Here is a 12,761-nt window from a genome sequence, read left to right as displayed (position 1 = left end):
AAACTGGTGAAGAATAAGTGATTTGCTGATTACTCCAATCAATGTCCGTGGTAATGGTATTACTATAATTCACAGTGACCGTGACCATGATTTTCTTGTAGTAAGGCGCTGCTATCCATCTTGATGGATGAGAGCAATATTTCGATGAAACATTGGATGGGACATGTTATCCAAACCAAAGTAATCTATAAGTCAAGAAGCACTCCACGTAAGGACCATAATCTGCCACATCAGCAAACCTACCCTATCATGTCATTGCATTGGATTACGCATTCCACAATACCAACCAATCAAAGCCCATAAACAAGAATCCTACGTGGCAAACCCACATCCACCAGCTCAAGCATATAGTATCTCATTGATCTCCACAATTACTTACACCAATTCAATTCTGATTTCTGAACCACCACCACACGATCCGGCGAACTAGAAATGGCTTCTCTGGCAGCATCCACGGCAGCAGCATCTCTTGGTGTGTCGGAAATGCTCGGAAACCCTCTCAACTTCAGTGTTGCGACCAGGACAGCCCCAGCGCCCTCCAGCCCAGCTACCTTCAAGACTGTTGCTCTTTTCTCCAAGAAGAAGCCCGCACCGCCACCCAAGTCTAAGCCTGCTCCGGCGAACGATGAGCTTGCCAAGTGGTATGGTAAGTTCATCCATTCAACCATTATCTCTCTTTTTTTAATTTTTGTTTTTTTTTTTATGCGCAATGGTGCTAGCTGTGCAACGTGCATGCATGTGGACTGTGTGTGTGTATATATATATATATATATGTATATTTATTTATGAAACTTTTGCCTGGCGGTTTGTTCAGGTCCTGACAGAAGGATTTTCTTGCCGGAGGGCCTCTTGGACCGGTCTGAGATCCCGGAATACTTGACTGGAGAAGTTCCCGGAGAGTATGTTTCTTCTTCTAACTTCTAAGGCTAGCTAGTATTTGTTTTCTTTCTGAGATATATTCGATGGTGCTAGGAGTTGAAGTTGTAGATTGTAATTTATAATTAATGTGGTGTAATGATATATGTACCAGTACCACGTCGATTGAGTAATTAATTTTGCTTGTTTAATTTATGTGCATACAGTTATGGTTATGATCCTTTTGGGCTTAGCAAGCAGCCAGAGAACTTCAGCAAGTATGTTAAAACTCGATCTCTGTCACTCTCTCTTTATTGATCTTTCGACTTCACAGGGCTTTTTGTACAAATTAATATCTGGAAATAATTAAACACATCCATATATGATATCAATGAAAAAATGTGGTGTCGGGGATGCTTTGGTTGCAGATATCAGGCGTATGAGTTGATTCACAGCCGGTGGGCCATGCTTGGTGCTGCCGGATTCATTATCCCTGAGGCATTAAACAAATTTGGCGCTGACTGCGGCCCTGAGGCTGTCTGGTTCAAGGTTCTTTTTTAATTGCCATTCTTTAAGTGTCATCACAAGATGCTTTGCAAGAACTAGTAAAATTGATTTTTTTTTTTTATTAATTAAGACATTTTCAAGGGCATATAATCCCTCAACTATGTATATTGATTTAAAAATTCAAGAAATACTCTAGTTGAAGAATTAGCATTATTGAAGATTTGAAGGCAATCTATCAAAATTGACTTATACATTGTGTCTATTACTCTATAGTAAAATTATGTATCATGATAACAGAAATTTTCATAGCCACCGTCTACAAGCTTCCACTTCTTAATCTAGTTATATAATAATAAACCAAGCATATGCTACTTTATTTTTTTATTGATCCACAAATGTGAGCTTCAGTGCTTGGGTTAGATATCACTTGTAAATTGTCACGGTACCCGTCAGTTTTATTTATCATAAATTGAGATATTTGTAGCTAGCGCTAGCGTTTATTTTTATGAATTGCAGAAATTTCTTGCTGTCAATACATTTTTCATTTGGATCCATATGTTCCTTGTCTATGAGTGAATCTAAAAATTATCGTACAACTTTTTGATAATGCGTTGTAGACTGGGGCTCTACTCCTAGATGGGAACACCTTGAATTACTTTGGGAAGAGCATCCCCATCAATCTTGTTGTTGCTGTCGTCGCCGAGATTGTTCTAGTTGGGGGTGCAGAATATTATAGAATCATCAATGGCTTGGTATGTGACTGTGAGGATTCCTTTTGTACCCTTGTTTTATTATTAATAATTTACACTTTTACCGATGCAAGATTAGTGTACAAAGCTTCACTAATATTCTGGTAGATTATCTAAACAAAATCATAGTTTCATTCAAGGCAACAGTTATGTAAGTTTGTCCTGTTATTTCCTTGCTAGGATTTGGAAGACGAGCTTCACCCAGGTGGTCCTTTTGATCCATTGGGGCTAGCGAAGGATCCCGACCAGGCTGCAATTCTAAAGGTGAAGGAGATTAAGAATGGGAGACTTGCAATGTTTGCCATGCTCGGTTTCTTCTTACAAGCTTATGTCACGGGAGAAGGTCCTGTTGAAAACCTTGCAAAACATCTCAGTGATCCTTTTGGCAACAACTTGCTCACTGTGATTGCCGGATCTGCCGAAAGATCTCCAACCCTGTGATTTGTTAGTTAGAATCTTAGATGCGTTGTTGTACATCTCACCAAGACATTTTGCAAGGGTATATATAATCCTTGAACTCTAAAGTTCAACTGTGCTTTAATTTATAGAGACCTAGCACTGTTCACCTTTGATTGAGACATCATAATTATTTCTTCTAGCTGCACTCTTCCTTTAAGTTGATTGTAGCAAATTCGCCAATTTCTTTGCTGAGTGGAAACATTTTATTGAAAAACAGAAGGTACAGAGAAACCTGGGCAGCCTCCACCAGGATTGCATCAACAGAACAAAGGGGGCTGAAACCCATATCAGAACTTCCAAAAATAGAGTATTTACAAGAACATTTTGCTAAAACATGAGCAGCATTGTTAGCTTAGCCAATTACAAGTCCTTCACAAATGATTTCAAATGGCTTTCCTCTTTGTGCACGCTATAGCATCGATCTTGTAGTTTTGAATTATTTCTCATGAATCTAATAATAATAGCTGCCAGCGTAACCTATTTTGGATGGTGCATAATTAAAATGGTGTTTTTAATGAATTCATGTAAAAATAATGTTATTTTAATCAAAATTTGTCATTTTAACAAGTTGTAAAAAAAGGTGAAGAAAAATTGTGTCAAAACAGGCTTTTGTTTGTGATTGTCAACCGTTGAACTAACGATCGTATGAAAAGGCAATGTTCTCAAAACAAGAGACCAGGCATGATTAATAGTGCAGGCGTCACATGTCTATCTAGGGTCTAATAAGACAACAGGTGGTTCTTGCTGTTGTGTAATCAAGACCCTAAGAGCATTGGCATTAGGTGTGCCAAATGCTAAGAGTATATTTGATAACTGTTTTTTTCTTTATTTGTTGCTTTCAAAAATAATTATCTATTTTTTAAACTATAAAACTTGTTTGACAACTCAAAATGGACAGAAAATAAAAACTGTTTTCAAAACTCAATTTGTGAAGGAAACTGAAAGTCTGTTTTCAGTTTCTAATTTTCTATTTTTTTTCAAAAAACTTTTTTTTTTTTTTAATTTCAACTAACCAAATATGTTTTGATTTCAAAAATACAAGAAATTTTTTTTTCTTTATATTCCCAAAAACACGTTTTTGAAAATAGAAAACAAATACTGTTACCAAACATAACCTAAATTTTTACTTTTTGGCATATCACACCCTATTTGGTAAGATAGTTCAAACAACAGTTATCAGTGTTTAAACACTGAAATCTGGGGGCCGCCACAAAAACAACACCCTTGGTAAGGGATTTCATTTAGGAGTGTTTGAGTTACGTTTCTCATTTTGGGGTATTTAAACACTGAATTTAGAAAACTCCTTCTACTAGTTTTCAGTTTTCAAAAAACGTTACTCAATGACACTTTTGTAAATATTTAGAAAAGTGTGAACCTACTTAATAAGACCTAACATAACTACAACTCTCTCTCTCTCTCCCTCTCTCTCTCTCGTGCACACCTCATTTTTTCTTTCTTTCTTTCTTTCTTTTTCCCCCTTCTTTTTCATGTTCCTTCTCTCCTCTATGGAAGTTGACCGTTCCGTTGACAAATTAGGTTTTAAAATATTTTTTCTATAATGCGAGGAAAATCCATAAAAAAGATCAAGTTTTGGGTAAAAATATGTGTTAGTAACTAGTTATTCACGAGACTTAATCGCTTAGACAATGTGCAGAAAATTGACCTTTGCATACCATTTGGACAATAAAATTTGAACGATAAGGAATTTGCAAACGCGGTCTTAATCTTTTAGAAAGTAGACATCCCGAGCTTGAATTAGAACACAAATTTTGAATTTTTTCGGCACAAATCAAGAGAGTTATTTTTGTTTGAAAATGGCCCATCTAGCTACCCGAAATTCGAATTCCACCTATGTTCTAATAGAAGGGCGTAAAACTGGAAGTTGACCGTTCCGTTGACAAATTCCATTTTACAACTTTTTTTCTATAGTGCAAGGACAATCCATAAAAATATCAAATTTTAGGTAAAAATATGTGTTAGTAGCTAGTTATTCACGAGATTTAATTGCTTAAAAAATGTGTTGAAAAATGACCATTGTTCACCGTTTTGAGAATAGACTTTGAACGATAAGGAATTTGCAAACGTGGTCTTAATCTTTTAGAAAGTAGACATCTAGATCTTGAATTTGAACACAAATTTAGAATTTTTTCAAAACAAATCAAGAGAGTTATTGTCATTTCAATATGGCCCATTTAGCTAACCAAAATTCAGATCCCTCCTATGTGCCGATAGAAGGGTGTAAAATTGGAAGTCAACCACTCTATTGACAAATTCTGTTTTAAAATATTTTTTCTATAGCACGAGGTCAATCCATAAAAAATCAAATTTTAGGTAAAAATATGTGTTAGTAGCTAGTTATTCATGAGACTTAATCGCTTAGAAAATGTGCTGAAAACAGACCTTTGTTCATCGTTTTGACAAAAACATTGAATGATAAGGAATTCACAGACACGGTCCAAATCATTTAGAAAGTAGATATCCCAATCTTGAATTTGAACACAAACTACGCATTTTTTCGACACGAATCAAGAGAATTATTGTCATTTGAATATGACCCATCTAGCTACCCGAAATTTGGATTCCACCTATGCACTGATAGAAGGGTGCAAAACAGGAAGTCGATTGTTCTGTTGACGAATTCTGTTTTAAATTATTTTTTCAATAGTGCGAGGACAATCCATAAAAAATAAAATTTTAGGTAAAAATATGGGATAGTAGCTAGTTATTCACGAGATTTAATTGCTTAGAAAATGTGTTGAAAACTTATTTTTGTTCACCATTTTGACAATAAATTTGAATGATAAGGAATTCCGAGATGCGGCCTGCATCTTTTAGGAAGTAGACATCTCGAGCCTAAATCTGAACACAAATTTTGAATTTTTTTCAACAAAAATCAATAGAGTTATTGTCATTTGAATTTGGCCTATCTAGCTACTCAAAATTCAGATTCTACCTATTTAGAGGGGTGTAAAACTAGAAGTTGACTATTCCATTGACAAATTCCATTTTAAAATATTTTTTCTATCGCGCGAGGTCAATCAATAAAAAATCAAATTTTGGGTAAAAATAAGTGTAGTAGCTAGTTATTCACGGGACTTAATCACTTAGAAAATGTGCTAAAAATTGACCTTTATTCATCGTTTTGACAATAAATGTTGATCAACAAGAAAGTCGTAGGGTCTAAATCTTTTAGAAAGTAGACATCCCAATCTTGAATTTGAACAAAAATTTTGAATTTTTTCAACACAAATCAAGATGGTTATTGTCATTTGAATATGGCCCTTCTTGCTACCCAAAATTCAGATTCCACCTATGGCCCCCGGGTAATGAGTGGGAAAATAGAAAGGTTGGAAGAAGAAAGGATTTTTTGGTTAGATGCATCGAAATAGCTGAGCATTTTATTCGAACAAATATAGAACCAGAATGGATGGTTTTATGTCTATTACCAGTTCTAGTGTTTGAATGATTAGGAATTACTAGACGCGGTCTACATCTTTTAGAAAGTAGATATCCCAAACTTGAATTTGAACAAAAATTTTGAATTTTTTTGGCATAAATCAAGATGGCTATTTTCATTTGAATATGGCCCATCTTGCCACCTGAAATTCAGATTCCACCTATGGCCCCCAGGTAATGAGTGGGAAAATAGAAAGGTTGGAAGAAGAAAGGATTTTTTGGTTAGATGCATCAAAATAGCTGAGCATTTTATTCGAACAAATATAGAGTCAGAATGGATGGTTTTATGTCTATTACTAGTTCTAGTGTTTGAACGATTAGGAATTACTAGATGCGGTCTACATCTTTTAGAAAGTAGATATCCCAAACTTGAATTTGAACACAAATTTTTAATTTTTTCGACAAAAATAAAGAGAGTTATTGTCGTTTGAATATGACCCATCTTGCTACTAGAAATTGTCATTCCACCTATGTGCCAATAGAGGGGCGTAAAACTAGAAGTCGACCAAATTCCGTTTGAAAATATATTTTCTATAGCGCGAGGTCAATCCATAAAAAAAATTAAAAAAAAAATTTTGGGTAAAAATATGGGTTAGAAGCTAGTTATTCACGAGACTTAATCGCTTAGAAAATGTGCTGAAAACTAACCTTTGTTCATCATTTGACAATAAACTTTGAATGATAAGGAATTCGCAGATGTGGTCTAAATCTCTTAGAAAGTAGACATCCCAATCTTAAATTTGAACATGAATTTAGAATTTTTTTGACAAAAATCAAGAGATTTATTGTCGTTTGAATGTGACCCATCTTGCTTCCTAAAATTCGGATTCCAACTATGCACCAATAGAAGGGCGTATAACTAGAAGTCAATCGTTCCGTTGACAAATTCCAATTTAAAATATTTTCTCTATATATAGCGCGAGGTCAATCCTTAAAAAATAAAACTTTGGGTAAAAATATGTGCTAGTGGCAAGTTATTCACGAGACTTAATCACTTAGAAAATGTGCTGAAATTTGACTTTTGTTTTTCTGTTTTGACAATAAAGTTTGAATGATAAGGAATTCGGAGATGCAGTCTGCATCTTTTAGAAAGTAGACATATCAAGCTTGAATCTGAACACAAATTTTGAATTTTTTTTGACACAAATCATTAGAGTTATTGTCGTTTGAATTTGGCCTATATAGCTACCCGAAATTCAAATTCCACCTATGTGCCGATAGAAGGGCGTAAAACTGGAAGTCGACCGTTCCGTTGACAAATTACATTCTAAATATTTTTTTCCATTGCGCGAGGTCAATCGATAAAAAACAAATTTTGGGTAAAAATAAGTGTTAGTAGCTAGTTATTCACGAGACTTAATAGAAAATGTGCTGAAAACTGACCTTTGTTCACCGTTGTGACAATAAACTTTGATTAATAAGAAAGTTGTAGATGAGGTGTGAATCTTTTAGAGAATAGAATTGTCGAGCTTGAATTTGAAAATAAATTTTTAATTTTTTCGACCAAAATCAAGATGGTTATTGTCATCTAAATATGGCCTATCTTTCTACCCAAAATTCAGATTCCACCTATGCCCCGATAGAAGGGCATAAAACAAGAAGTCGAACGTTTTGTTGACAATTTTTAGTTTTAAAATATATTTTCCATAGCACGAGGTCAATCCATAAAAAATCAAATTTTGGGTAAAAATATGTGTTAGTGGCTAGTTATTCATGAGACTTACTTGCTTAGAAAATGTGCTACAAACGGACCTTTGTTCACTGTTTTGACAATAATGTTTGAACAATAAAGAATTTGCAGACGTAGTCTAAATCTTTTAGAAAGTAGACGTCTTGATCTTGAATTTGAACACAAATTTAGAATTTTTTCGGCACAAATCAAGAGAGTTATTGACGTTTGAATATGGCTCATCTTGCTACCCAAAATTTGAATTCCACCGATGTGCCGATAGAAGGGCGTAAAACTTGAAGTCAAATATTCCATTGACAAATCTGGTTTTAAAATATATTTTCAATAGTTCAAGATCAATCAATAAAAAATTAAATTTTGGGTAAATTTTGGGTAAAAATATGTGTTAGTAGCTAGTTATTCACAAGACAATTGCTAAGAAAATGTGCTAAAAACTTACCTTTGTTCACCATTTTGACAATAGTGTTTGAACGTTTAGTCATTTGCAGATGTGGTCTATACCTTTTAGAAAGTGGACATCCCAAGCTTGAATTTGAACACAAAGTTTGAATTTTTTCAACAAAAATCAAGAGAGTTATTGTCGTTTGAATATGGTCGATCTTGCTACTAGAAATTATCATTCCACCTATGCGCCGATAGAGCGGCGTAAAATTGGAAGTCGATCGTTTCGTTGACAAATTCCGTTCCAAATTTTCTTTTCTATAGCTTGAGCTCAATCCACAAAAAATCAAATTTCTTGTAAAAATATTTGTTTGTAGCTAGTTATTCACGAGACTTATTCACTAAGAATATGTGCTGTAAACTAACCTTTGCTCAACTTTTTGACAATAAACTTTGAACGATAAGGAATTCACAGATGTAGTCTGAATCTTTTAAAAAGTAGACATCCAGATCTTGAATTTGGTTTTAAAAAGTAGACATCCAGACATCTAGTCTGAATATTTTAGAAAAATAAGGATTTTGTTCTCAAATTTGGTTTTAAAATATTACACCCATACCTCGAGACCAATCCACACAAAATCAATTTTTTGTAAAAATACATTAGTGGCTTAAAAATGTGTTGAAAAGTGACATTTGGTCACCGTTTTGACAATAACTTTTGAATGATAAGGAATTCTTTGACGAGGTCTAAATGTTTTAGAAAGTAGACATTCCGAGATTGAATTTCAACACAAATTTTTTATTTTTTCGACACAATTTATGAGAGTTATTGTCGTTTTAAAATTGGCCCACCAAGTTACCCGAAATTCGGATTCCAACTATGTGCCGATAGAATGGCATAAAAATGGAAGTCTAACATTTCATTCATGAATTTGATTTTAAAATATTATACCTATACCTCGAGACCAATCCACATAAAATCAAATTTTTTGTAAAAAATATGTTAGTGGCAACTTATTCATGAGACTAAATCGCTTTGAAAATATGTTGAAAAGTGACCTTTGGTCACCATTTTGACAATAAGTTTTGAACGATAAGGAATTCTTTGACGCGATCTAAATGTTTTAGAAAGTAGACATTTTGAGCTTGAATTTCAACACAAGTTTTTGAATTTTTTCAACACAAATTATGAGAGTTATTGTTGTTCAAAAAATGGTCCCCCGAGTTACCCAAAATTCGGATTCCAACTAAGTGCCGATAGAAGGGCGTAAAAATGGAAGTCTAATGTTTCGTTCATGAATTTGATTTTAAAATATTATACCTATACCTCGAGACCAATCCATACAAAATCAACTTTTTGGTAAAAAAATACGTCAGTGGCTAGTTATTCATGAGACTAAATCTGTACGGGGATTGTACGGGGCTAGGCCCTAGGCCCTATGGGCCTTAGGCCTATGCCTCACGATACATTATACGATCCTGCCCCCATTTTGGACCTTTAGCCTCAATTTGGACATCTCAGGGCCCAATCCGAGCCCAAGGACTGAAATAGGGCTAAACTATCTCGGATTTCCAAGGCAAGCCCCTCCCGAACATCTTTAACCTGGTCGGGGGTATCATTATTTGGAGATACCCTGTACTTGGCTGCCCGGTGGAGCCTTAGAGAATATCGCTGCCGAGTGGGCTTTTGGAGGTGGGAATCAGTTCCAATGCCACTACCACCTTTCCCGATGGAACATCCACTTGAAGACGATGGAATTGGACCCTCATTCACACTAGTGGGGGGAGTAATCATAACACCTCCACTCATCTAAGGCTATAAATAAGAGGATTAAGGGAGAAGTGGGGGTTGGAAATTCTGGAGAGAAAACTAAGAGAAAAACGAGAACAAACCAAGGGAGAAAAGGGAGCAGTTTTGTGAGATAAAGAGAAGGGTGTATAGAATCAAGAGAGTGTACCTGGGTCTCTAAGCATAGGACCACCCATAGTAGGAAACTCTAAGCCCGCTATACAAATTAGTTGTGAGCCCAAATCCAGGCCCACCCCATTAAAGCTCAGTTGGGCATGCATAATTGGTGCCGTCTGTGGGGGGTCTCCTACAAATTTGTGGTTTTGCCAAGACGTGCACAGGAAAATGTCTAGAGGTCAATCAAGGATTTATGCTGAAAATGGCTCTGGGAGGTCTTTTCGGGGATCCACTTGGCGGGAAAGAAGGCAAAAAGGATGCGAAGATAGGGAGTATGAGGAGGAATGGCAGTTTGGCCTTGGAGAAGGGTTGTTTCAAACATATCGGACAATGTCTGGCGCTTCGGGGCATAATCGTTTTGATAAAAGGGATAAAGAGCTTAAGTGAAAGGATGAGGAACTTGAACGTCTACGTAGGTTGGTGAGGGATTTGGAGTTGGAAGTGAGAGGCAGGCATCAGAGAAGAGACCATGAAGAGCGAGGAGAAGGGTCGGCTAGTGTGAAAGGTTGCTATAGAGCATGGTCCCACTAGTTCGGATCTCATCAACATCGGGATCGCTCGCGAGAATATGCAAACCAAGACTCGATTTCCCTAGTAGAACAACGACCTCGAAATGCTGCCATGGATGCTATGAGCCATGCGTTACGCCAAGCTACCCAATCACCATTCTCGAAGGACATTGAACGGGCCCCTATGCCAAGTAGATTTACACAGTTGCTGTTTAATTCTTACGATGGAAAGATGGACCCGGTAGAATATGTAAGCCATTATATTCAAATGATGTCTTTGCATACTTATAACGATGCACTGATGTGTAAAGTATTTCCTTCGAGTCTTGCTCCCATTGCTTTGAGGTGGCTCAATGGGTTAAGGAAAGGTTTATTTCACAGTTTTTTCGAGTTGATTCAAGAGTTTAGCGTTCAGTTCATGACCTATAGTGGCGACTCTAGGAAATTTTGTCAGGGTATTCCTCAACAAGCATAAATTACACAATTTAATAAAAAGAAAATTTTATATATTGATAACAACAACAATCAAAAAACGCGCAAATACATAAAATTTACAATTGCCTTCTACGAGTTTTTATATTTTGAAATCGTTGCATGATAGTCTCATTATCAATGCCACAAGCTACATCTTTTTCAGTATACACAATTAAGCAATCATTCATCCACTAATCTCCCATTCGATTGTGCAGTACATTCTTTATATATTTCATTGCTGAAAAACTTCTTTCTACTATTGCAGTAGCAACTGGAAGGGTCAAAGCTAACTTCACAAGCAAATAGACTAAGGGATAAGTCTCATGCTTCCTTGTGCTCACTAACTTTTTAGCAAGTTCACTAACTCCTTGAAGGTCTAAAAAGAAGTCATTGCTGCGCATATCAAAAATGTAATTTTGCAGTTGAGAGTCAAGCGCCAAAATATATGTCCCAAGAAAATTAGAGGGATAGAACTTAGCTACTAGACGTATCAACTTTTCCTTATCGAAAGCCACAAATGAATTATTTGGATTCAAGCAAGCCATACAAAGTAGCAAATCGATATTCACCTCAGAAAAACAGTTGTTAAGCTCTTGAAGTTGCATATCTATGATTGTGTAGAATAGCTTAACATGATAATGATATAAATTTGTATTTTGTTGAGTGTTGCATTGCTGCCTCCCGCTAACTACAAATATTTCATCAATGTTCAAGATAGAAATATCATGTATGGTACAAAATGAAGACACTTCAGTCAATAAAGATTTCTGTGCACGCCTAAAATGAGGCTATTGGGCTTGGGCTCACAACTTATTTGTAATGTGGGTTTAGGATTTTATACTTTGGGTTGTTCTCGGCACAGAGACTCAATGAAGCTGCCTCTCTCTCTCTCTCTCTCTCTGAATCATTCTTTTTCTCTACTCTTTTTTTCCTTAAGAACCTTTCAACAACCCTTTCCTTTCCCTAACTTCTTATATTTATAGCTCTAGATTAGTGGAGAGATCATGATTACTGCAATAATTAGTGCAGTTGGAGGTCTAATATCATCAGTCGTAAGTGGATGGTTAGGTGGGAGTGGAATGTGGTGAAAGTGGCCTTGGAACTTGGTTTCAACTCCAGCAGGCATGCCCGGCAACGGTGTTTCCCTCGGCGCTGTCGGGCATGCTATGAATGGTGTGTTTGGACATTATTCTTTCTTTATTGTTTGGGAATGGTTTGCCGAGCAAGGACCAGGTGACAAAACTTGGGCCTGTAGTTTGTGTGGGTTCAGATTGGGGTTTTAGGTAGACAGAGATTGGGACCATGGGCCACGCTATTGGGTTAGAGTTCAAGGCCCAAATGGATCGGGGTACCTTGGTGCCGTACAATTTCCATTCATCATCTCTCATCACTTGCAATCGTTGCTTAGGCTTAGGCACTTTAACAAGATCCATAGCATTTACAATATCTTGATTTTTTTTTTTTTTTTGCAATGCTATTGACAACTCATTTGTGATCCCTAAAATGTTTTTCATCAAGTGTAAAGCAAAGACAAATTCAAAAGATAGAATTGACCTCACAATAGATCGAGCTTCAACTTTTTGGTCGGAGAGGCCATCTTCTTCAATAATCTCAACTACATCAACAACAGCAGAGAATATCAAAATTAGGTTGAGAATAGTCCCATAATATGATCCCTAACGTGTATCACCAGGGCGTTTAAGATTTGTCTCTCG

The 12,761-nt window shown here is 36.1% G+C and overlaps 1 protein-coding gene across 1 annotated transcript; it reads left to right on the top strand.

Moving 5' to 3' along the window:
- Positions 1 to 366: 366 nt before the first annotated feature.
- LOC115959757 (chlorophyll a-b binding protein CP26, chloroplastic) lies at positions 367 to 2,727 on the top strand. Its single transcript, XM_031078300.1, has 6 exons — positions 367 to 646; positions 815 to 899; positions 1,083 to 1,133; positions 1,284 to 1,404; positions 1,980 to 2,114; positions 2,292 to 2,727. Exons 1-6 carry the CDS (start codon positions 433 to 435, stop codon positions 2,550 to 2,552), a joined length of 867 nt encoding a protein of 288 aa, XP_030934160.1. The 5' UTR covers positions 367 to 432; the 3' UTR covers positions 2,553 to 2,727.
- Positions 2,728 to 12,761: the final 10,034 nt, after the last annotated feature.

This window comes from Quercus lobata, chromosome 9 (genome assembly GCF_001633185.2).
Source record: "Quercus lobata isolate SW786 chromosome 9, ValleyOak3.0 Primary Assembly, whole genome shotgun sequence".
Taxonomy (NCBI): domain Eukaryota; kingdom Viridiplantae; phylum Streptophyta; class Magnoliopsida; order Fagales; family Fagaceae; genus Quercus; species Quercus lobata.
This window is presented reverse-complemented; position numbering and strand designations above follow the sequence as displayed.